Source organism: Tenrec ecaudatus, chromosome 6 (genome assembly GCF_050624435.1).
Source record: "Tenrec ecaudatus isolate mTenEca1 chromosome 6, mTenEca1.hap1, whole genome shotgun sequence".
NCBI lineage: Eukaryota > Metazoa > Chordata > Mammalia > Afrosoricida > Tenrecidae > Tenrec > Tenrec ecaudatus.
Window position 1 is genome coordinate 26,232,273 of NC_134535.1, and position 27,150 is coordinate 26,259,422.

At 39.2% G+C, this 27,150-nt stretch overlaps 1 protein-coding gene across 3 annotated transcripts in view; it reads right to left on the bottom strand.

Annotated features, from left to right (window-relative positions):
• Nucleotides 1-27,150, bottom strand: part of SCYL2 (SCY1 like pseudokinase 2) — an 84,241-nt gene that overhangs the window by 20,168 nt on the left and 36,923 nt on the right. For all 3 annotated transcript variants that reach the window (XM_075551108.1, XM_075551107.1, XM_075551109.1), the window contains 7 exons: nt 18,273-18,417; nt 12,473-12,622; nt 10,994-11,215; nt 6,208-6,324; nt 5,540-5,665; nt 3,602-3,778; nt 1,761-1,883 (listed from right to left, as the gene is read on the bottom strand). In XM_075551108.1, coding sequence (XP_075407223.1) covers nt 1,761-1,883; nt 3,602-3,778; nt 5,540-5,665; nt 6,208-6,324; nt 10,994-11,215; nt 12,473-12,622; nt 18,273-18,417 — 1,060 coding nt within the window. The remainder of the gene's footprint in view (nt 1-1,760; nt 1,884-3,601; nt 3,779-5,539; nt 5,666-6,207; nt 6,325-10,993; nt 11,216-12,472; nt 12,623-18,272; nt 18,418-27,150) is intronic.

Consider the following 27,150-nt stretch of genomic DNA (forward strand, 5'->3'; position numbering starts at 1 on the left):
ATTCTTAAGCATTTGTTTCTTATTTTTTACCTATTTTGGACTATAATTGATGTGTGGGGGAAGATGGTGGTGGTGGTGGAATGTAAAAATGGCTTCTAAGCTTAACTTAAAAAGATAATACTAATTTTTTAAAAAACCATTTCATATATACATACAATGCCATCTCTGAATCCCCTTAGCTTTTACAAAGCATCTTATACCTTTCCAAGTGATTTTCAGAACCATTTAATATATTTCTCATCAAATTTCACTTTGAAAAATGCCTATTAAGTCTCAAAAATGAATTTCCCTAGTTTCCTTATCGGCTTCTCCTTGCATGAAGTTTGATTAAAGACTGGCTCTTGCTCACGGGTCTCCCAGTGTTTAGATACACTCCCCCCCCCCCCCACCAAGCACTCAGGGTACGAATAATTAGATTGGGGGCTAAAGACGGCCAGTGTATGAATGACTCCAAGAAAGAGTGAATCAACTGAATGACGTGCAAATGACTCCCTTTTGAAGTGCCTGCTTCCTATATTTAAAAAAAGGCCTTTTATGTTGCCTAGCCTTTCTCTTCCTCCTTAATCACAGTGAACTCCGGGCCAGCTGAGCCACACAGGGCCCAAGAAATGTTTCCAGGGAATCTAATTCCCGAGTTCTTAGAAAGCATTACACAACAGAGGCAAACACATCCATCGCCTTCATTCCTGTCATTTGGACACAGGGAGCTAATTCTCTCACCCATAAGAAGGATGCTCTCATTATTAGAAAGATTAATTTTTTTAACATTCACCTACCTCACAGCCTCAAATGAACAAAGCTCTGGAAATAAAGATAAGAATAAACCCTCAAAAAAAAAAGAATAAACCCTCAAATTGGCCTTACAGGAGCAGGCTTAAAAAGTCCCACTTTTGGTTCCATTTCCCCATGAAGTTTTTGCAGTCCTCTATTAATAAGTATTTCTAGGTTAGTGTTTAAAAAACAAAACCAAACTCAACAACTTTAAAAAATAACGGCAAAGAGACAATCACATTTCAAATCTTGAGTCTGTGTCCAATGAGATGCTCTTCCTGAAAGAATTTCCAAAAAAGAGCGACAACCCCCACTCCAATCAGGCTTTCGTCATCACAATCTCGCCCAGACGGCAGCACACAGACGGAAAACCCAAAGCAAAAACGAGAGAACTAAACGTCCGGCAGAATCGAGATGCTGGGAAATAGCTTTTCCTGAAGCCACATCTTTACTGCAGACGCATGAAGAGCGTCACAAAAATTATTGTCTGCTTTTCCACTTCCCTATTACAAAAATTAATTTCAGGGGAGAAGGAGCAGCATTTCTAAGTAGAAATTTTAGGTAACAGGCATGGAGAAGTACTCTGAGCACAGGAAATACCCACTTAATGTTATAGGAAAAAAACTGTCTTCAATTTTTTTCCATAGCACATGTTCATTCATATTTCATCCACCCAACTAAGGTTACACGTACAATCTAAACTACAACAAATCAAATCTTATTCTACAATAGTACATTTGACATAAATGAAAACAATGCATTGTCTTATTTCCCACTACAGGGATTTCTGTCAGCCGGTCCTTTAAACTTATAGACGGACACTCTCTCTCCAGCAGCAGACATGTTTAATGGATTTCAGCATACACAGACACACGCGCATGCTGCGGGCGAGTGCCACATGAAAGGTTTAGACTGAAAGCCCAAGCTTCTTCTTCTTCTGCTTTTAGAATCAAACCCATCATCAGGGACGAACAAATCAAATACCATACCTGGATCTGAATGGAAGGAGCTTCCAGTGCTCTGTAAACCATTGGTAAGACACTGTTTTTTATTTCATCCGGTGGGGTTTTGGTAAGTAGCAAATCCATTTTTTGTAGGAAAATTAGCAAAATCTGTTTAAGAAAAAGAACAGAGTATTAAAGACTAGAATCCTTAAGAGATCCTAAATATGACAAAAACTGTGTCCTCAAAAGAATAAGCCATGCATTCTGACACTTACCATGTTGCTGGCCTGAAGGCATGAAAGACAAAAGCAGACAGTCAAGTGTCTTTACATTTAGGAAGCAGTATTTGGCGCCTACTAGCAGATGGAAGCTTTAAAAATAAATGTTCCCTAACCTCACAAGTCCCAACTACCTGTAAAGTAACGGACAACAGAAACACTGGTACAAAAGCCTGGGCGCTGCTGCTGAGGAGCACAAGAATGACCAAAGCGCTCTCAAACTGACTGCGATGGTGTGTGGATGACGGCCTCCCGGATGTCAGCGAGCTCCTGAGTTGGATGATATGTGAATTATACACCAATACAACTGCTGAATATAACAAACAATGGAAAGCCTGAAAGCGGAAAAGCCCGATGTCCCAAGGATATAACTTTTATCCCTGGTTTCTATGAATTCCCTAAGGCACAGTCCCATTGTGCTCAGTGCAGACAAGTCTGACATGCCTGGCGACCTGATATTCTAGGCCACCGCAGATGATGTACAAGTAAATTGCAGAGACAGTAAGCTTCAGAGAAAGCAAGTTAATAAGGGACATTGTAGGGCAGTGACTTAGTTAATGTAGCTCTCTAGGCATAGTCTCTGTAATTCCTACCAAACTACCTTTTCCTGATGGGTGTGTGTCAGAGAAGGGGGGGAAGACACGAACAGGATGAAGTTGTGAATATTGCTAACAGGATTCACTGTGTTTGCCACCCTGCTAGCTTTAAAGTGAGCCACCTCAGAAGCAGGAAGAGGGATCTCACTACCAGTAAGAAAGAGGCATGGAAGGCGTCCTCTGAATTCTGAGATCTCTGCAATGAAGCTCCTGGATCCAAAACAGCTTCGAGATCAGAGGAGCAACAAAGGAGCAGTAGAGCAGAGAGAAGAGTGGTGGACTTCTCAGGCCACAGAGCAAGTAAAGCTTTATTCCTCTGGGGCAAGAAACTGGCTTGTGCAACGGGGTGGCCCTATCTCTATTCTCCAGAGCAATGAAGAGACAACCTAACTGCTCTCTCAGTTCTAATTGCTTGTTAATAACACCTGCGGCCTTCGTCATCAAGAACAAGTGAAAAAATTACTAGGGCTGTAAGGGGAAAAAAAATCGACGAATAAATAATGACCATTTCAATTAAGCCCTAAGTGTTTCCACATATTGAAAGAAGGAGCCAACTTCCAGACATCAGAGAAGAGCCTTTTCATTTACAAGACATGGTACATTATTTCCAGCTACTGGAAGCATTTGTTCTCTTCCGGGTGCAGGGTAGCAATTATAAGGAGAAACAATGGGCACAAGTCATCTAAAAACTTAAAGGCTCCGAAAAATGAAACAAATAAAGCAAAATGTGGAAGAAAAAGAAGTATTTCCCAGACTTTACAACTATTAGGAAAGCTGGCTGGAACAGAACAGCAAATGAAAAAAACTCCTTACAATGTATATACTGAGATGGTAAGTGATGGAGGACTGCTGCTGTTTACTTGAGAGCTCCACTTGGAATTTGAGGGCTAGTTCACTTCACTCACACAGAACGTAGCTTTCTAACGAATGGAAAAAGTATTCTTACCTCAAATTTTTTTAAACGTCACATATGCATTATTTTGTGTTTTCAAAGACACATCTGCACACATACCTGGATTGGCTCCTGCTGTTTAAAGACAGGGCCCAGTTCAGGCAGAATTAATTTCACATATTCTTCTTTGGTGCATTCCTCAGCAATCAGGAGAACATTGGGCAAAACAAAAGGGACCATGTCAGGGTTTACGAACTCCGAAGTCAAACTGGGCAAAATTCTCTGCACAATGACCCGCTGAAAGGCAAAATTGTACAAATGAAGGTTTATTTCTCATCCTTTATGCTAACATTGAAGCTATAGTTTAAAGCCTCATGTCCCTCTGGGTAATGCGACCACGTAATAAATGTCTAGACTGAGCAGTAGGGTTCTAGTCTTCATCATGCCAGGACAAGCGGCCTAAACTGGAAATACCCAGATGAGGGGGAAAGCGGGGAGGAGGGGCTGTGTGTGCCCACACATGGCCAGCGAGGAAAATTCCCCAAATTAGCTTTTATGTTTTCTTCTTTTAATTCCTTCATTGTTTACAATTCACATCACACAACTTAAGCACTGTTTATATTAACTTTTATTTACAAAAGAATTCTTTTGTGAAATAGCCTCATGAATTGGGTTTTACAGATTAAGCTTACGTGTTACATAAAAGAGCAGGTAATGCTTGCATATGTTGTCATTTACTTAAACCACTGAGTAACAATTGGTCAGATAATTTCTAAAAGTTAAAAATTAATGCTCTATCGTTGAACCAGTAAACAATTTGACAGATATCAGTCATATTTAACTTGTAAGGCCTGCAGAACAAGAACAATTATTTTTGTTTCCTTTTTTCTTTCTCTTTATTCTCTACAGCAGTGGTGCTTAACTTGTAGATCGCAACCCCCTTGGGGGTTGAACGACCTTTTCACAGGAGTCACCTAAGACCATCAGAAAACATGTTTCTGATGGTTTTAGGTACCAAGACACCACTCCTCTATCCGTCTCCAGGCCAGTCCACCCACAGGCAGGTAAGCTGATCTGGTGACAAAGAAGCTATCTCAACCTTGGCACTGATGTTGGCGCTTTTTACGCACACTGTCACAAAATGTAGCAATGTAGTTTACTGTTGTTATATTATGACTGTTACCCATGCTACACCATGCTTTAAGACACAATCTCATGTGTTTGCAATTATAAATAAATATTTCACAATATATAATTACAAATTGTTTTTGCGATGAATCACTATGCTTTAATTATGTTCAATTTGTAACAATGAAAATACATGCTGCATACAGATATTTACTTAACAATGCATAACAGTAGCTAAATTACAGTTATGAAGTAGCAACGAAAATAATTTTATGTTTGGGGGGGTCACCATAACATGAGGAACTGTATGAAAGGGTCGCGGCACAAGGAAGGTGGAGAACCACTGCTCAATAGCATCTAAATAACAGTGTTGGGCAAACAGTAGGAAATCAGTAACTACCTGAATGGTAAATCATTGAAAAAACTTTGTTATCAACAACTGCTACCGCTCTAACCAGGGCCTCTTTCTTTAGCATTCACCAGCATTCATACACTCATGTTTAGACACACTGAGAAGGCAAGTTAAGAGACTGCAGAGGCAGCATCAATCAGAAAATCTCCGTGATGTAATGGTTTAGCCTGTTGCTAACCAGAAGATTGGTGGTTCAAGGCCACCCAGCTCTACATGAGAAAGACCAAGCCATCTGCTTCTGTGAAGATCCAGGCAAGCAGGCATGTGGGACAGGTTGACTGTGCCACGTGGGGCTTCTCGGAGCGAGAGAAGACTCAAGGCCCCCAAGAGAGAGGGTCCTCCAGCCCGGCGGCTGTGCCAGTGATCTACAAAACTGGCGGGCGGCAGCAGGCGGGCCTCTCCTGCACTTAGTCCAAGGCACCGCACTTTCTCTGGAAGGTTGCGTATACTAAGTGGACGTAAACTCTGGATTCTAAATTAACATCTTGACTACAATCGGAAACACATCAATAACAAACCTTGGGAAGTTTCGGTAGAACCTTTGGCAGCCCTTTGAAAAACTGTGATTTCTGAAGATTATCTCTTTGGAATAAAGTATCAAAATATTGCAACGTGACTGCGCCAACATCATCAAAGAAGGGAATCTAAAAGTAAGGATATCAATTATTATTTTGTTAAATAGTAACATTAAAGCACTTCTGTTTCAAATTGTAACCGCTTCATTTAAAAAAATAAAGAAAAAAATGATCAAAATGCTAAAAACGACTTGAATAGAAACTCTCATTACGAAAATCAGGATAACAATAAACTAACTTTCTTTTAAATCCAACTCACCGGAATCTGTGCCTGTGAGCTGGCTGGGCAGTGACAGTCTGTAAACTACTGAAACGCTAACAGATTAGGGAAGTAAATTGAAGGCCTAAAGAGCACAAGGAAGCTATGAAACAGCCACGCTTAGGTCTGTAACTTCCTATCAGAGAATTATGCACACAAGACATTCTGATGCTTAAGCTTAACAAGCTGAGAATTCACTATGTTCAAGAATACAGGTATTACTTAGGGACTACATTTGCCTAAATCTTGTTTTAGAAACACTTAATCTATTTGAATTTTTTGGAGGGGAGGGCAAGGGGTGGTGTTAGGAATGGCTGTACCCTTTATCGAAGTCAAAAATATGTGCACTCACCTTTGTCATTTGATCTGCATCTGGTCTTACAGTTGGAGTCACATTTAACAGCAGCTTTACGTGTTCACGGACTTCCTCGGGAATGCTAGTAAGTGAACTAGATCCTAAACGACTCAACTATGGAAAACAGAGAAGAATAAATCATTCAAAAAGATATATAGCAATATTGTCAATAATCTATTTCAGAATCTCTTAAAACTTTAATCTATAAATATATCTGCAATGAAGTCATTCTGGAAATGTATTCTCTAGAAGCTGAGGTGTACAAAGGAGTTAGAAGAGAACTCACAGACAAGGAGACAATTTGTCAGTGACATATCAGACAAAGAACTAATAGTTAAAATGTATAGATACTTTCAATACCTTAAAGACACAAAAGGGATAAATAACTCAATTAAAAAAACAGAAACTTCACCGTATTAGAATTCTACAGTCAACAAGCACATGAAGAGGTGCTCATGATCATGAACTATTGGAGAGTTACAAACCAAAACAATGAGTTATCACTTCACCCTAGCATACCATCACAGTTAAAACACAAACAAACCAATAACAACAAAGGGAAACTGAAATGCTGGTGAGGGTGTGGAAAGTAGAAGGACTGTAAAATTGGCCAATCACTGTGGCAAACAGTATGGTACTTCCTCTAAACGTTGGAAATAGAAATACTATAGGATCCAGCAACGCCACTATTAGGCATATATCCTTGAAATATAACAGTCATGACATGAACGGGGTACACACATACCCAAGTGCACTGCAGCAGTACTCACAATAGTAAAAAGATGGAAACAACCTAAGAGGCCAACAGATGAATGGATACACAAACTATGCTAAGTACACAGAATGGAATAGTACAAACATAGACAACATTATAGAATGTTACACTGTATACAATGTTAAAGAATAATGAAACTGAAACACTCCATAATATGGATGGACCTGAAAGGCATTTTTTGCCTTAAAAGGACAAATATCATATGAAATCACTACTATTAAAAGGACTCTCACTCACTTTCTCACTCACTCTCCCACGCTCTCACTCTCACTCACGCTCTCAAGCTCTCACTAACTCACTCACTCACTCACACAAAAAAGTCAAGATTTAAGGTTGATGGCAAAATATAAAAGTGTGCTTAATACAACTGAATGATGGATTGTTATAAGATTTGTAAGAGCCCTCCCAATAAAATGATTATTAATAAAGAAATGTTTTTAAAAGGTCAAGATTTATATACAAAGAAAAATTCTTTGAAGGCTACCAAAGATGGGCAGAGAAAGTAAAGATAAATCACTAACTATAAGACAGACATGTGTTAACTTGGGTGAAGGGAAAGGCAGGGTGGGGGATGGAAGTCAGGACATAATACTCAAAGCAAAAGAAGTAACTCGGAGAAGTATACACGTTAAAGTAACAAAGGTAAATACTATTCCATGCCCAATCCTGTGGTGACAGTAACAGTAATATTCCATGACGGGATACACAGGCAAGTTGAAAATGTATGAGAAGAGAATGAGGCTATACCCAAGGATATACGAGGGGTTACTAAAAAAAAACACCCAAAATATTGTTTTTCAAAGCTATGTATTTAAATTTTAACACAACAACCTATAACCTTCAAAGTACTTTCCATTAAACTTAGTACATTTGTCAAATCTGCTATTCCATTCTTGGAAACATTTTTCAAACTCATCTGTTTAGACGGCTGACAGCACCTCCCTCACTTTTTTCTTCACCTCTTCTATGCTGTCAAATTGCTGTCCTTTCTTTTTCAATAATTTTACTGGGGGCTCGTACAACTCTTATCACAATCCATCCATCCATCCATCCATCCATGTGCCAAGCACATTTGTACATTTGTTGCCACCAACATTCTCAAAACATTTTCTTTCTACTTGAGTCCTTGGTCATTTTCTCCCCTCTCCCCCCCCCCCCCACCCTCCATCCCTCGCATACCTTTGATAACTTAGAAATTACTGTTTTTTCATGTCTTACACTGACCGATGTCTCCCTTCATACACTTTTCTGTTGTCTGTTGCCCAGGGAGGGGTTATATGTAGATCATTGTAATCGGTTCCCCCTTTCTCCTCCCTCTTTTGCCTTACCCTTCTGGTATAACTACTCTCATTAAAGGAAACAGAGGAAAGAACTAGTAGGCAAAGAGCATTTATAGAGGTCTAAATATAGGCATGTACATATTAAATATATTTATATATGACGATGGGGAAATAGATCTATGTGTGTGTGTGTGTGTGTGTGTGTGTGTGTGTGTGTGTGTAGCAGAAGGACATTGGGCCTCCACTCAAGCACTCCCTCAATGCAAGAACACTTTGTTTTATTAACCTGGCACTCCATGACGCTCACCTTCCCAACACAATCACTGGATACAAAGTGGGTACATAAGCAAATGTGATGAAGAAAGATGATGGTGCCTGGCTATCAAAAGATATAGCATCTGGGGTCTTAAAGGCTTGAAGATAAACAAGTGATCATCTAGCTGAGAAGCAACAAAGCCCACATGGAAGAAGCACACCAGCCTGTGTGGTCATGAGGTGTCGATAGGATCAGGTATCAGGCATCAAAGAGCAAAAGATCATATCATTGTGAACGAGGGAGAGTGTGAGAGTGTGGTGTGGAGACCCAAAGCCCACCTGTAGGCAATTGGACATCCCCTTACAGAAGGGTCACGGGGAGGAGACGAGCCAGTCAGGGTGCAGTATAGCAGCAATGAAACATAAAACGTTCCTTTAGTTCTTTAATGCTTCTACACCCCCCCCCCCCCTTAAAATATCATGATCCCAATTCTACCTTACCAATCAGGCTAGACCAGAGGATGGACACTGGTACAGATCAGAGCTGGACACACAGAGAATTCAGTATTGAGAAACTCCTCAGGGCCAATAATGACAACAATGCTACCAAACTGCTGTCCTTTCATGTCCCTCTCCATTCGTGAAAACAAAAGTCACACGGAGCAAGGTTAGGAGAGTAAAGTGCATGTGGCAAGAGAGGTATGGTTTTTTTTGGCCTGGAACTGGCACACTGAGATGGCTGCTTGAGCAGGTGCATTGTTGTGGTGGCAGAACCAGTCCCATCTGCCACAAACGTGACCATTTTTGTCACACACTGTTATGCAATCTTTTCAGAACCTCTAACTAGAAAGGGTGATTAACGGTCTCACCTGGTGGAATGAGCTCCAAATGCACTATCCCCCTCATCAGTGGAGTTTTTTCCTTAAAAATATATTTTTTTTATTTGGGGGGATGGGGGAGAGCTCATATATAGGTTTGACAGAGGATGTTTCCACATATGTATTTATCAGCACACAAGTAGACCCATGAATACAGTGGAGTGTATATGGGCAAAGTTATGAAAAGTTCCTAGCCACAAGCAAATAAACACCTTGAGGAAATGAGCTGCTGGCCTGGGGCTATCTCAAGGGACATAGCAAGGTCCACACGAAGGAGCCACAGCCCACACGAAGACAATGGTCTATACATCCTACTTTGGTGAGTAGCAAATGGAGTCTTCAAAGCTTGTGAAAGGCAATCTAAGGCACAACTACTGGTCTCTCCAGGTTCAAAGCAGAGAAAAGCGAAGAAAATCAAGCACGCATGGAAACAATTAGCTCTAAGGACTAACAGGCAACATGAATCTCAGTCTCCAATGATCCTGAGACCACACACAGTTATCACTAAAGTAAGCGATGAGAATACAAGCATAATGATACAACTGGAACGATGGGGGAAATGTGGAAGAAAACAGAAGTGCAAGTTAACTGGTCTAGCAGAACTGGGTAGAGTCTCACCCCCTGTGACTTACGGGAACTTTCTACAAAACCATACCTAAAAACCTCATTGCAATTAAGTTGATTTTGACTCATAGCAACCCTGCATGGGGTTTCCAAGGCTGTGAATCTTTACAGGAAAAGATGCCTTCTCTTGCTCCTGAGGAGCAGCAGGTGGGTTTGAACTGCTAGTCTTGGAAGAACAATCCAACATTTACCCCCAGGCCACCAGTGACCCTTTAGAAAGGCCCATAAAGTGAGCAGTAACCCCACGGAGGTATGTGTTCCTTACAACAATCCACTAAACAAGATAAACAAGGCAGGGTTGCTGAGTGATAAAGCTCAGAAGGCAGGAAGAGGTAGGGAAGGAGGACAAACGGAATGGGCAATACTGTTAGATTCTATGGGGAATAGATAGAAAGACAGAGAAGCACCAAAAGAGAATGGGAAAAGCAGTCGCTGTATCAAAAAATACTGGTCAGCATTCCACTATTTCAGAAGGCAGCATGTGATCAAAATTCAATGGTCCTGAAAGAAGTCCAAGCACGAAAGGTAGAGGTAAAGTAGAAGGTTCCAGGTTAATGGAATATTAATGTGATGCTTCAACAAATGAATGTGACACTGGATGCCCTAATACATCTTTGACCAAAAATTTACCTAAGGTGGAAAAGAGCCATATTTGTGCTCATTGCAAAGAATGGAAATCCACCAGAATAGTTAATTACTGAACAGTATCATTAATATCACATGCAAATAAAATGCTAAAGAGAATTCAAAACTCATTGTAGTAGTACATGACCACGAACTACCACAAATTTGAACTTTCAACTAGTTCTCAGTTGTTTATACAACTGCTTCTATTAAACTGAATATACGCAAAAATAAACTAGGAAATCCTCATCTCTGTTTAAGAGAAATTTCTAAATAAACTCTTGAAAAGAAATCTAAAAAACATCCCATCAAATACTTAAGGCAACCACACATTTATAAGCAAATACCTGATCCAGTTGCCTACTGAAGCTCTTGTAAATATCTTGCTTGTTGACTTCAAACATGGGTTTTCCTCTATTAAATACAGCATACATAACAGTTCCTAAAGAGTACATGTCACTGGCTGGCTCACAGCTCACAGACAGTATGTATTCAGGAGCCAAGTATTCAGGATTTGGAAGACACAAAGATGGCAAATTTGGGTCCCACTCTTTGCAAGGAAACTTAGGCTACAAGAAAAAAAAGGGAGTTATAGAAAACATTTCAATAGACAATAAGCACCTATCCTTAAATCCATACCTTGTTCGTGTAAGTAAAAGTGGCACCACCACCTTCAATCCCAAAATCCCCCCAACTACGAATCTGAAAAGTTTGAACATCAGATTGAAAGATAAGAATATGAGCTGGCAAAACTTTAGGGCTGGGCTTTCCTTCAGCAGACAAATCTTCAATGTAGAGATGGGAAGAACTGGTTTAAGTTTTATAATACAGATGCTTCATGTTACATGGGTTACCGTATATACTCGTATATAAGCAGATTGTTTCAGCACATTTTTAATGCAGTTTTTGTGGTAAAATTTGGTGCCTTGGCTGATATTCGGGTTGGCTTATACTCAAGTATATACAGTAGATTATTCTCTGAAACCTTTTCCTTCCACTAACTACATGATTTAGTTACTTGTTTCCAAAAGCTATTTAAATAACTGTGCAAAAGAGAGACAGAACACAAACGAATTCTTGCTGCTTCTCTTAAAAGTGGCTGTGGAAATTATACCAAGGAAGGCTTCAAAAGTTCATGAAAAATAAAAGAAAAACAACCTTTTCCAGGAACTGTGTGAAGCACTTCATAAATTACCTTCAGGTCAAACTGTGGTCCTTACTGACTACATACTGTAAAGCCTGAAGAGGCAGGTGTCATAATCACCACAAAGAGATATGTTGGAACCAGAAAGACTAGGTTCCAATCCTGGGGCTATCATTTACCACCTTCCTAAGCAGGTTATTTCCTCTGTGAACCTATGTTATCATCTATATTATTCCTAATCTCACTGAATTGTTGTAAGAATTAATACATTAAAACGTTTAGGAAAGCACTTCAATAAGTTTTAGCTCTTGTCACAGTTGCATTGTTACACTCCCTACAGAAGTGGTCCGATCCATTGGAGAAATACCGGTGGGGGGTCGATGTGTGTGGAGAGTATTTAAAGTTCTAACAAAAAACAAGCCAACAAATTAAGTGAATAGTTCTCAAATTTATTTAACTGGGTATCTTTTTCTCGAAAGATTTATTATGGAATTCAAACACTAGAAACACTCAGTAAAAGTTAAGGTTCAATGTATAATAGACACTTTCTACAAAGCAGTACTTTTAAACATACCATTTTACCATCAAACTCATTTCTATACATCCGATTCACAAATTCTCTAGTCCATTTCAGATGCAGTAACAAATTCCTGGGGCTTTAAAAAACCGTGACCGTAATTACCTCTTGTTCAGAGGGATTCGTTGATGATACACAGAAATCAAAGCCCATTATTTTCCAGGCTCCACTTTTATTCAAAATTATATTTTCAGGAGTAACATTTCCATGAACCATTTTCACACTGCTATGCAAAAAGGATAACCCTTCGGAAACCTGTAAATATTAAAAAAAGACATTTTTACATTTAAAAAACCCTCTTTTTAATTATAGTAAAACCACAATAGGAAGTGAACTTATATATTAACTAATAAAATTCATTATAAACACAAAAGTAGATATATTTTAATTGCCAGGATAATCTAAGCATTAATGGAAGAAATATTTATTTTTAAGCCAGGGTACATGTTTAAATTCCCTTTCTAAACACACATAAGCAGAAGAAAAGAAAATATAGCAATACCCTGTCCAGTCCGAATGAGTACAGCTCCTGAGTCTGGGGACGAGGACATGCACACTGCTGGCATCTTTGGGTATCATCATTCAACAAACTACAGACCTACATTTGGTTTTACTGATTTTCTACTTTACTAGATTATTGATTTCCATCCTAGTCCTTACTTTTTCCTTTCTTCCGTGTATTTTTGATGCTCATTCTTAGACATCAAACTAAAGTTGAGATGCTAATAGATGTTTATGTGGAGAAAATTAAAAAGGTAACCAGAGTCAAGCTGATCTTTTAGAAGAGATTCTTCGTTTGATGGTGGAGGTATCAGGATTTGTAGATGGATGTGTGTATCCTAAAACCTCTTGAAAGAGCCCTAGTGGCAGAGTAGGTTATGTATTGGGAGCTGCTAACCTCAAGGTTAGCAGTTCAAATCCACAAGCCACCCAAGGGAGAAAGATGCGGTTTTGCTGCTCTCCATAAAGATTCATAGCTTCAGATAATTACAGAGGCAGTTCTACTCTTTATTTATTTAAATTATTTTATTGGGGGCTTGTACAACTCTTATCACAATCCATCCATCCATCCATTGCGTCAAGCACATTTGTACATTTGTTGGCATCATCATTTTCAAACATTTTCTTTCTACTTGAGCCCTTGGTTTCATTTTCCCCCTCCCTCACCTACCCTCCCTCATGAACCTTTGAAAATTTGTAATTATTATTTTTCATGTCTTATACTGACTGATGATGCCTCCCTTCGCCCATTTTTCTATTGTCCATTCCCCAGGAAGGGGGTTATAGATAGATCATTGTGATCAGTTCCTCCTTTCTACTCCACCTTCCCTTACCCCTCCTGGTATGGCTACTCTCAATATTGGTCCTGAAGGGTTTATCTGTCCTGGATTACCTGTGTGTCCAGCTCTTATCTGTACCTGTGTACATGCTCTGGTCTAGCCAGATTTGTAAGGTAGAATTGGGGTCATAATAGTGGGGGTGGGGTAGGCATTAAAGAACTAGAGGTTAAGTTTTATGTTTCAACGCTGCTATACCGCAGCCTGACTAGCTGGTCTCCTCCCCGTGGCCCTTCTATAATGCGATGTCGAATTGCCTACAGGTGGGCTTTGGGTCTCCATTCCACTTTCCCTCTTTCACAATGATATGATCTTTTGTTCTTTGATGCCTGATACCTGATCCTATCCACACCTCATGACCACACAGGCTGGTGTGCTTCTTCCATGTGGGCTTTGTTGCTTCTCAGCTAGATGATCACTTGTTTATCTTCGAGCCTTTAAGACCCCAGATGCTATATCTTTTGATAGCCAGGCACCATCAACTTTCTTCACCACATTAGCTTATGCACCTGCTTTGTCTTCAGTGGTTGTGTTGGGAAAGTGAGCATCATGGAATGGCAAGCTAATGGAATAAAGTGTTCTTGCATTGAGGGAGCACCTGAATAGAGGCCCGATGCCCAACTGCTCCCTTAATACTAACCCTATAAATATATGTACAAAGATCTATTTCCCCATCATCATGTATACATATACATATGTACATGCCTATATTTAGACCTCTATGTATGCCCTTTGCCTCCTACTTTTTTCCTTTATTTCCTTTTACTTTCCTCTTGGTCCACTACCATGTTCAACCTTAATTTGGGTTTCAGTAATTCCTCTCGGTTACATTGCCGTTGATCAAGCCCTACAAGACCTCCTACACCTTCCTTGCCATCGCTATTAGATCACTTGGTGTTCCCTTGTCCCTGGTTTTATTAACACCCACTTCCTTTCCCCGCATTCCCCTCACCTGTGCCCCCACCCCACCTCCAGAACCTTCGGTCCTGTTGTTTTCTCCTCTGGATTGTTTATCCTGGCTATCTTCTCTAGATTGACATCTTTCTTACAGAGTTAATATGGCAGGAATTGACTTGATGGCAGTGAGTTTGCGGTGTTTTTTAAAAAGCAATCTCATGAGTTATCAGGGAAACACAATAAAATCACATACTTTAAGTGAGCTTCCATTAAACAAAAAAAGTTTTAAAAAGTTTTTAAAAGACAGCTAATACTAAATATTATCTGGTGAAAGTGTAATTGGTAAATAGTTTGGAAACCTGGTGTCATATGCAAGGCTTCAAAAAGTTCATGAGAAACTCCACTATCTTTTGATTTCATTTTTTCTACAAATTTTGTGAGATCCCCTCATACTGAAATTGAACACAGGCACTTCCAGTGATTCTATTCATATGCTTCTAAAATGACACACATAAATATATTTACTGATGCATTAGAACAGCCACATGCTCAGGGAACCCCCCAAAATAAAAGCTAAACAGTATAAGCAACCTTCATCTATGGAATGGATTGATAAATGTCTGTACATTAAAAACTATAGTGTTGATGGATTTCACAGGGTTTGGGCTTTTGAGAGTCTGTATTTTTGACACTGGTGGCAGTTACATGGGTGTGGTAACTTTTAATGATAATCCCGTGAACTGCACATGTATGATTTCTAGGCTGTTTATATAAGATATGTGTTATATTTAAATAAACACTTTCTAAAAGTAAATTGAATGAACTCAACTTCTATTTCTGACCACAAAAGAGTAACGTGAATTGGACTTTACCCCATTAAAATGTATATAGGAAACAGCTTTAAATACACTGGACAATCAGGTAAGCAAAGACAGTGTTACCTAAAAGATGAGAAACAAACAAGGTGCCACAGTTGCCCCAGTTACTAAACAGAATCCACTCAGAGCCATAAAACATGATTCAACAAGTTAAAACACAATGGAATTAAACTTGACAACAAAGTAACATACTGTTAAACAACCTTAACCTAGGGTTGAAGAATAAATCAAAAGGAGAATTTTAACATACTCTGACTTGAACAAAAACTAAAACACAATGTATCAAAATTTATGAGATGCCACTAAAGTATTTATGAGAAAGGTTATACTACTAAACAAAAAGAGCAGTTTCAGATCAATGACCGCAGCTTCCACTTTTTGAAAGAAAGAGTAATCTAACGTACAACGAAGAAAGGAAATAGAGATCAGAGTGTAGATCAACATGTAGAAAACAAGAAAATCAATAAAACTAAAAGCCATGTCTAATATACACTTCCTAATCCCTGGAACCCATGGCTCTTGTTTTTATAAAGGGTCTTTATAGCTATAATTAAGTTAAAGGACAGAGATGTGTGGCTCAACCTGTGTTACCCCGGCAGGCCTCACATCCAATGTCCAGTGTCCTTATCAGAAACAGACAATTGAGAGAGCCACAGAGGAAAAGGCAATGGAAACAGCGTCTGATGATGCAGCCGCAACCAAGGGACACCTGGAACCACAAAAAGCTGGACGAGGAAGGATAGAAATTCTGCCAATATATTGAATTCAGACTGCTGGCCATCAGACTTGTGAGAGAATAAATTTCTGTTGTTTTGAGCCACCAAATTTAGAGTAAGATATCATAAAAATCACAGATTAATCTTAGAGAAAAATCAATGAAGTTAATAAACCTCTAGCTTAAATGACCAGGAAAAAGAAAATGCCACTAATTAGCAGTATCAGAAAGGTGATAACACAGCAGATTATACAGATAAGAAAAGGCCAGGAAAATACTATGAAACACTTGCTCTCAGTAAATCAGACATAAGTAAAATAGACCATATACATAAGCTAACTGAAAATGGATCATAAAAGTAAAACTTTTATAAAATTTCTAGAGGAAAGCATAAAAGGGCAATTTATGACTTTTAACTAGGCAAATATTTCCTAGACATGACCACAAAAGCATTATCCAGTTTTTAAAATATTGATAAAATGAATTTTGTCAAAGTTTTAAATTTATGCTCTTAAGAGAATGACAAGTCACATATTGGGAGAAAATATTTACAAATCACATAACAAAGGACATGCTCAAGAATACATAAAAAGCTTTCAAAACTCAAGAATAAGAAAGCAATCAATCAATCAATCCATATAAAAATAGGGTTAAAGATTTGAATCAATGCTTGATTTAAAAAACTGGGGGGGTAGAGGGGGTGGGGGAATAAAAAAAACAAAAAAAACAAAAAAACTGGGGGAATGGAGATTAGGCAAGATACTCAGCATTGTTATTCAACAGAGAAATGCAAATCAAGACCATAATAATGGTAATATTCACCTATTAGGGTACCTAAATATTTAAAAGATCAACAATATCAAATTCTGCCAAAGATGTCAAATAATGAAACTCTCATACCTTGATGGTAGGAAAGTAAACTTGGGTGTCAGTGTCTTAAAAAGTGAAATACAGGAAGCGGCTTCGAAATATCTGAACTTTTAAAAAGCCCCTTTTATATATATGCCTACCATTTGATCTAGTCCTTCCACCCCCGTGTGTTTGCCCAGGAGAAAGTGAAGCATAGGTACATACACATACTTGCAATGATTATTCACAGAAGTTTTGTTTCCATTTGTCAAAAACTAGAAAGAATCCAAAGAACCATAAACAGGCGAATGGATAAACACACTAATAACCGTACAATTTTAAAAATCTATTGTTGAGGATTCCAAGAGAAATGAGTGAAAGAAAGCAGCCGGGAAAGAGCACATCCTGCACAACTCCACTTATAAGACTTAAGAAAATGCAAACCGAACCCTAACAGCAGCCAGCAGTTCAGGGGTTTCATGTGGCGTGGAACGGAAGGGGCAGCAAGGAGCAGAAGGACGCGTCTATAAAGGGGTAAAGGAATTTGCGGGTTTAGGGATGGTACATAAACTTATGAAACCATGTGATCTAAATAATTACAGCGTACTGTAAGCCAACTATATCTCAACAGAACTTACAACAATGAATACAATTACCTGTTCCCAAAGACCTTAGACTCTGACATGGAAGTCGACGCTACTACACTGAAAGTATTCTTTTGAAAGCAGGGAAAGGAAAAGTTGAAAAAGTAGGCAATGTATAATGAAGCTCCAAAAAGCTAGCAAAAAAAAAAATTACAGTACCTTTTAACTCCATTTTGTCCACAGATATTCTGACGCCTCCTTATATGAGAAGTCTAAAACCACCCCTGAGATCTACTAAATAATTCTGATATAGTTTGAAAATCTGGACCAAATTCATTATTTTTTTTAATTTCCAAGTAATCTCTTATGAAATCCATCCGCGTGGTGAAGTGCCCAGAAGCAACAAAGGGAACCATCCTGTCCTCCGTGTCCCTAGCCCAGGGTAACTAGTTTCACAGACCAAAATGTAAAGATAGCAATTACCCTGTAAAAAAAAGATTCAAACCCTAAAAATAATATTTAAACTCCTGAAAAGATCCTAAGGATTTCTGTTTACGCAGCAAATAAACTTGGAGCTCCAAAAATAACTTTAAAGCAAGAAACTCTTCATATGTTGAACAAGAACATAGAAAAAGAACAACATACCTGAAGCAAGCCATATTTGGTTTCTACATCATAAAGTTTATAGTCTTTAATGTCTGGAGAAATGGAAGAAGGTAGGTTTTCCCAGTTACCAAGAACATTGGCTAAACTGGCAAAAACTGGTTCCGTACAAAATGCCAAGCAATCCCTGTTTAATGGAAAAGAAAAGGAAAAAAATTATCTACTATTATTTTTTCACACTAAAATCCAGTATCTTAAAACATTAGTAGTCATAGCTGATATCAAAGAGTTCAAGAAGAAAGAAAATGTTTGAAACTGATGGTGGCAAAAATTGTACAATTATGCTTGGTCTAATTGAATTATGGATTGTTATGATATCTGTATACTATCTGTAAGAGCTCCCAATAAAGTGATTTAAAAAAATCAGTAGTCACATATACTATAAGCAAGATGGTGGCTATTTCCAACTTTCTGATTTCACTTAAACTCTCAGTGGTTCTCAACCTAAGGATCGTGACGCCTTTGGGGGCGAACAACCCTTTCATAGGGGTCGCCCGATTCCTAACAGTAGCAAAATGACAGTGATGAAATAGAAAATAATGCTATGGTTGGGGGTCACCACAGCATGAGGAACTGTATGAAAGGGTCGTGGCACGGGGAAGGCGGAGAACCACAGCTCTAAGTGTTTTGACCGTTGTAATAATTTTTTTCTAATTGAAGAAGTCAGTAAATAAGACAGTTTTGTAAATTGTGCTCTTCACATTATTAATACTCTATGAAAAAATGACTAACCTAAAAATGTTACATTATATCTTTACATTGTCCTTATAAATAAGCTATAAAATTCAGAATATGTACCAAAAAACCTGTAGATTGCCCAGAGATGCTCCAGGAGCAAGAATCAGGAAAAAATACAATAGGTGTATCTCCTGGCACCTTGTTTCCATGCCAGTCAGAGCAAGTTTGATTTTTCTATTTGATCTGTCATTTTGAAAAGTGTCAGGGTTTAAGAATCTTCTAAATGGCTGCTCTTTGATGTGCAAGACTTACAAATGGAGAAAACAATAGCTGGTGGCATTAATAAGTCTTGGTTGCACAGTGGATTAGGCATTGGGCTGCAGTTGGGTAAGTACCAGACATTCTGCAGGATATGAAGTTTCCCACTCCCCTAACGACTTCCAATCTTGGAAACCCAAAAGAGCAGTTCTCCCACACCCTACAGGGTTGCTGTAAGTTAGAATCAACTTGGTGCTGAGGAGTTTTATGCACAGAGTCATGTCTAAGAGCTCAGACTTTGAAGACAGACACCTGACTTCAAGTCCCAGCATCCCTATTCTCTAATGTAACAGCGACAGCTCTGGATCTCATTGGCCCGTTTGAAAAATGTGATACTACACTCATACTACACAGTACATCATAACACAGTCTAGCATACACTTAATAGTTATTACTACTGCAGTATTATTACCAAGTGCTTGAAGCTTAAGTCTTAACATGTTTGGTCAGTGGTTTTGGCTCAGAGTGAAACATCACGAAGTTGTGCATTAAAAAAACAAAGTCACAGCATGCATCTCTGTGTCTGAAGAGTAATTGCTTAGTGGCAATTACGTCTTGTGAGGTTTCATCTGTCTTCAACCTGAAGAACTGTTCTTTCAGGTCCTCCACAGGAATAAGAGGACCTTACTTGAAAATCAAGACCCGAGGAGGGGAGCATCTGTATCTCAGAAGAGGCACTGATATTTCTGTAGGTGGGTAAGGTGGGTACATGGGGAGAAGCAAGCCCACATTGGAAAGGAAAGGCTACTGAACAACTGTAGGGAACCTAATGGGAGAATAAACCCAGTTCTATGTTTCTAGGTAGACACTTCAAATATGTTTCTACCTGACCCTCAGTGATCCCCCACCATGGACTATGCACTATGGTACCTTAAACATGGCATCCCTCAAGGGCCACACCAGAAGGAACCTGTACTCTTGGACTTAGGACTGAAATTCCCTGATGAGCGAGGAAGCCTTGAGAGGAACCCCTGGCTTAGTGGATGTCCCATACATTTAGTACCTCAACGCTCCCCTTGCATTAATTTGACAGCAATTAATCTGATAAGGATCTGCCCTTCTAAGAAATGGTACAGGAATTTTTCCCCTACCACCAACCCCTATGCTCAATATAAACAAAGCTCAATCACTTAAGAGATCAATCTGAACAAAGCAACAACTCCTGCATTGCAACGCAAGTTGGACTACACTCACATAACCTCCATGTATCAACAGTACCTTAAATTCTATGCCACGGAAAAATTATTGATGTTATCAATGCAATTGCCTTACTTCCCAGAGGGATGATTGACAGTGTTGACATTTTTGTTTGTTTGGGGTTATTTATCTATTTACTTTGGTGGTGATGGTGGTGGTTTTAGTTTTTGTCATAATATGACGCCCAAAGTAAACCATAGTCATTCATAACCCATGGACAAGCAAATGAATGCTGGGCTCCGCATAATTCCAGCCCCATTACAAGAACAGTTAGTTCTTAAAACATGGCCTGCTCAAAACTCTCCTTCCTAAAGAGATCACTGGAAGATAGGGTGCTACAGTACAGTGTGGTGAAGAAAGCAGATGGTGTCCTGCTAGCAACTGAACCAGTATCTGAAGTCTTAAATGCTTGTATTCAAATAAGCAACTACTTAAGTGAGGCATCAACTATGTCCACATTGCAGAAGCATACCAGCCTGTGTGATCCAAAGATGCTAACAAAATCAAAATATCAAAGGAAATATCACAGCTTAAATTGTGAACACCGTAAGATATGACAAAATAATAATTTATAAATTATCAAGGGTTCATGTGGGAAGGGGAACGGGGAGGGAGGGGGAAAAATGAGGAGCTGATGCCCGGGCTTAAGTGGAGAGCAAATGTTTTGAGAATGATGAAGGCAACAAATGTACAAATGTGCTGGACACAATTGATGTATGTATGGATTGTGATAAGAGTTGTAATGAGGCCCCAATAAAAGATTTTTTAAAATTCAAGAAATTAAAAAAAAATTGTGAACACCCATTGTAGAAAGACTATGGAGGACAGTGGGAGGCCAAAATTCATCTGCAGACTATCTGGTCAGATGAAGCCTTTGGCAGTTCCCCTCTAGCAACAGGCAAGGGACTCGAACAGCCTTACTATCAGACAGATTATTGTAAACTTGATTATGGTGGATAGAACCATGGTGCAATATGATACTTGCTCAGGGAACCTCCTTCTTGACCCAACCTCTGCTTGCTCTAGGTTCAAATATTTCTCATGTGTTCCATGACAGAAATTTCTTCTCTGGCTTTTAAAATATTGCTAGTGGTCTTTCTTACCCTTTATTGTTATCTTTATATTATTATTACTTTCTGTTTCATTCTGTTTTGGTATTCTATTATTTAGGTTGCTCAGTTTATGAAGCACAGGAGAAATGGATGCACAGACAGAGACAGTCACTGATGAAACCGTTTATTAGGGGTTTTGCTTAGGGAGCACTGAGTTTGTGTTAATGGTGGTAGAGTAATTGGAAAAGCAATCTCAATAATGACTGCACAACACAGAGAGTATCAACAATGACAATGAATCACACGTGTGGGAGCTGTTGAAGTGGAGAACGTTTTGTAATATATATCTTTGCCACAACTGAAAAAGATAATTAAATGAACAACCATGAATACAGGAATACGAAATTATTCTAAAATTGATTGTGGTAATGATTGTACAACTCTTGATATGACTGGACAACTCTTGATATGATTGAACCATTGAATTGAATGATATAAGGATGAAATGCCAATAAAACTGTTTAAAAAAAACTCAACTATTCTTTCATTTGAATCCATCTTTTCAAATGGGAGCACATGCAGAAGGTCGATATACATATATAAGGGATAAAGCCTGGACTGCTTGGGCTATCTTTGAGGGTGTTAGGTGGTATCTCATAGTTGTTTTAATTTGCATTTCTCTTACAGGTAAGGACGGGGAACACTTTCTCATATGTTTGTTGGCCGTTCAGATTTCTGCCCTTGAGAAACTCCTGTTCAGGTCCTTTGCCCACCTCCTCAGTGGGCAATTGGTTCTTTTCTTATTGCAAGTTAGCAGAGTGTTGTAGATTTTAGTAATAAAGCCGTTGTCTGATGTGTCATTGCTAAAGATGTCTTCCCAGTCTGTAGTCTCTCTTATTACTCACTCGATGAACTCTTTGGATATACATAAGTGTTTTATCTTTAGTATATCCCACTTGTCAATTTGAGCCTCTTCTGTGTTTGTGTCCTTCCCTATTTCCGATACCCTATGCATTCCCTGAGTCAAAGTTCTCAGGTTTGTCCCAATTCCCTCGTTGATGCTCCTAATATTTGGGGGTTTTACTGCTAGGTCTGTGATCCACCTTGAGTCTATTCTTGTGCATGGGGTGAGGTAAGGATCTTGCTTCATTTTTCTGCAGGTATATATCCATTTTTTCCAGCACCACTTATTGAAGAGGGCATCTGCCTTCCATTTGATATTTTTTTGCCCCTATTGAAGATCAGTTGTCTGTATGCTGATGAATTTATTTCTGGGTTTTCAATATTCCGGCTCAGATCAGCCAAGGCACAGAGGGATCACAGGGCCAGTCGGCCCCATCACAGACAGGACGACATGTCCCTCACTGACACATGGTGTTTAGGGGACAGCACTGGGGACACGGTGTGGGAGATGTGCCTGCTCTGACCCCACCGCACTGGTGTCAACACTAGGGGTGTACAGTGGAGCCAGCAAGGGAAACAAAGCAACAAAGTCCTTGAGGAAGGCCAAAGGAGGACTTGGGGGTCAGGGCAGGGCACCCCAAAAGACTCAACTGGAAAACACTCATAAAGGTTGACTGACAGACCTGGAACCACTGAGGGCTTTTCAGTGTTTGCTGATTTTTCTTTTTCTCTTTCTCTTTATTTTTTTGTTTTGTTGTATTAGCTGTTGTTGATTTATTGTCTATGCATGTCTATCTGGACAAGATAGGCGGGATAAACAATTCAGAGGAGAGAACACTGGGACTGAAGGTTCCGGGTGGACACAGGAAAGGGAGAGATGGAGGAAAAAGAGGGGGATGCCAACAAACCAAGGGCAAGGGAAGAGTAAGTGATCTAAAATTGATGGCAAGGAGGGCATTGGATGTTTTTTTTAGGGAGGGGGGAGAGCTCAATCAAGGGCAATGTAGCCGAGAAGAATTATTAAAACCCTAAAGAAGGCGGAACATTATAGTGGGATGGGAGGAAAGTAAAAGGAAATAGAGGAAAGAACTGGGAAGCATAGGACAGTTATAGGGTCTAAATACAGGCATATATATATATGTAGTTACATTTATATACAATGACAGGGGAATCGAGCTATATACATATATTTATTTATAAAGTATTACGGTAGCAGACAGATATTGGGCCTCCACTCAAGTAAGTACTCCCTCAATGCAAGAACACTTTGTTCTACTAACACAGCACTCGGTGATGTTCACCTTCCCTGACACGATCACTGAACACAAAAACGGTGCGTAAGCAAATGTGAAGAAAGCTGATGGTGCCTGGCTATCAAAAGATTAGCGTCTGGGGTCTTAAAGGTTTGAATATAAGCAGACATGTAGCTGAAAAGCAACAAAGCCCACATGGAAGAACACCAGCCTATGTGAGCATGAAGTGTCGATAGTGTCAGATATCAGGGATCAAAGACCCAAAACAAAACAAACAAAAAGCATATCAATGGGAAAGAGGGGGAGAGCAGAGTGGTTAGGCAAAGCCTATCTGTAGTCAATTGGACATCCTCCCCTGTTACAACAGCCACAGGAAAAGAAGAGCCAGTCAGGGTGCAGTGTAGCACCGATGAAACATACAACCTTCCTCTAGTTCTTCAATGCTTCCTCCTCCCACCCCACTACCATGACCCCAATTCTATCTTATCAATATGACTAGACCAGAACATGGATATTGTTACAGATAAGAGCTCAAACCACAGGGAATCCAGAACAGATAAAATCTCTCAGGACCAATAAGGGGAGCGGTGATACTAAGAAGGTAAGGGTGGAAGGGCGGAGTAAGGGTGAACCGATCACAATGATTGACATATGGCCCCTAACCCAGGGGGATGGACAACAGAAAAGAGGATGAAATGAAACAGCAGTCGGAGTAAAATATGAAGAAAAAAAGAAGAAGAATTTATAAATTATCAAGGGGGCATCGCGGGGGGGGGGAGGGGAAAGGGAAGATGAGGGAAGGAGAAAGGGGAGGGAGGAAGGGGAGGGGAGGAATGGGAAGGAAATAAGCTGATGCCAGGGGCTCAAGTAGATAGAAAATGTTTTGAAAAAGATGATGACAACCTATGTAAAGACTTGTTTGACAAAATGGATATATGTATGGTTTGTGATAAGAGCTGTAAGAGCCCCCAATATAATTTTTTTTAATTAAACAAACAAAAAAAGACTAAACTGCTTGCTCAGTCATCATCATGGGTGGTACCAGTACTTTGCTCATTAATACAGGGTACACCGGGCACAATGTTTGATGAACTCCACTGAAGAAAAACTGTTCAAATAATCTTTTCTACCATTTTCTAGGATTTCCAGGGGCCCATTTATGTTAACAAATCTTATCATGTTCTTTTTCATGTTGACCCACGTATCCAAGCTCCTAGGTCATGTAAGCTTTCATATCCGTTCCCACCATCATTAGTACTGGCCACATGTCAACGGGGCTCTATCCAATCCAAGATCGTCTCCCTATCCACAGCTACTGGACTTATTTCCTACCCTTAACAAGGTCCCTCAAACAGCCTCCTAGTGTCTTTTCCAAAAATTTCTACACACACACCACCCGTTGTATCTGATTCCTTACCTGCCTCAACTACTCAGTAACTATGGTCTTCACTAAGCTTTCCTGAGCCAACCCTTTCCCGTAGGAGAGTCATCACTGGCTTCTTTTTCTCTTGATGTACGTCACTGAAAACAGTCGAGGGGAAAACTCGAAAATCCAAATCCGTTACAAACTCAGTAAAAGCACCTAGTATACATTAATGTTAACCTATCCTCCTGCCATGTCACCCAGTATTCAAGAGCATTTCTTTATGACCCACTTATTGAACTCTTAAATTCATAAACCCATTTGTCTATAGGCCCTTATTACTCACTTTATAAAAATTACCCAGAGTTCATCTAACATGAATGAATTCAATCCCCAAATGCTACCTGAGCATATTACTGATTTTCTCAACTACCCTCCTAAACTTTCCTTTGGATTATTACTAAAACATTTTCCTCTCTGCTGGGCTTCTTTGTATCCAAGTTCTACCTTCCAAACAATCATCCAACTGAAATCACTAAGTGTCACTAACAACCCTCACTAGTCAAATATAATGAACTCCTCTCAGTCCTTAGTTTTTAATCTATAGTCCTCAGTGTTTGTGGCTCCTTGTTTTCCCATCTCTGGCTTCCAAGTTCTGCTGCCAATTGTTCTCCTGCCAGGGGACCACGACACCTTCCGGTGCCTTTCCTTGCTCTTCTTCCCTTCTGCAGTTCCAAGGTCAGTCCTCCTTCTGCACACTGATTTTGACTCGGGGTTTTCATAATTGTTTTTTCAGGATTTTAAAACACTGCTCTGTGTCCATAATTTCCATGTAAATCACCAATACTTCTATTATTTATATTCCCAAAACCAAGCTCACTGCCATCAAGTCAGTTCCAACTCATAGCAACCCTTCAGGACAGGGTAAAACTGCCCCTGTGGGTTTCTGGGACCATCATTCATTTTAACACACACCTAAAAAGGCAAACACCAAAATACTAACAGCAGTTATTTCTATAAAATTCTGTTTTTCCATTTTCTAATCCCTGAGTTTTGTCATTTAAAAACTTTCTAAAGTGGTGAAATCAAGAGTTTTTACAAACACACATACACACAAAATAACAACAATAACGAATCTCGAGCCACGAGTTGTTTGATTACTTTTACCTCACAACCCACTCTTTACTTTCATCTGGATTTCTCTCTGTGCAACTCTTCTGAATAATTCTGATCTGACTTGAATATAATTAATGCATTAAAACTTAAAAGTTATCTTTTTATTTCCTGAAGTGTCTCTAACCATCATTAATTCTTTCAATATTACTGCAGTGTTTTTTAAAACTTGATAATAGTTCTTTATACTAACTGTCTTCTTGTGACAAATGCCAATAAATCTCTCCAAAATTCCAAATCGATTGGCTCAAGTAGATTCTGATTCTTAGTCAGACTATAAGAGTACAGCCACTCCCACGGGTTTCTGAGACTGTAAACCTACCTTTAATAGAGTAGAAAGCTTCATTTTTCTCCTACAAACTGACTGGTGGTTTTGAACTACTGACCCTGTGGTTTAGCAGTCTAACACATAACCCAGTACACCACGAGGGCTCACAGTAATAAATCCCTAGTCCATTAATATTTAAAATCACTAGAAAAGAAGCTGCAGGAACAAAGGGGGGAAAAGCACACTGGTCTTACTTCCTACGAGAGCCTTAAAATATAATTATACACAGAATTGTAAGAAATGGTTGAATTGGTGTATGTTTTCTGTGTATATTCTCAACAACAAAATAAAGGGGAAATGTGAATGAATATACAAAAAGGAAAAAAGAGAAAGTGTGATTATAAGATATAAGACATGAGTAGGTAGGATTCAGATGAAGAAACAAGAATACTTCAGAAGAAATCGGGAAAACAACACATATTCAGGACAAATGAGGCAAGCAAAGTTTAAGGCTCTGCTGGAATGCAGGGTTCAAACAGTCAGAGGTAACGCAAGAGGCAGCAAATATTGTGCTCTTCTGAGTTTAAACATGAAAGGGGCAGTAATGAAAATATTTTTATGATACAGACATTTGAGCTTATTATTTGGTAGGCAG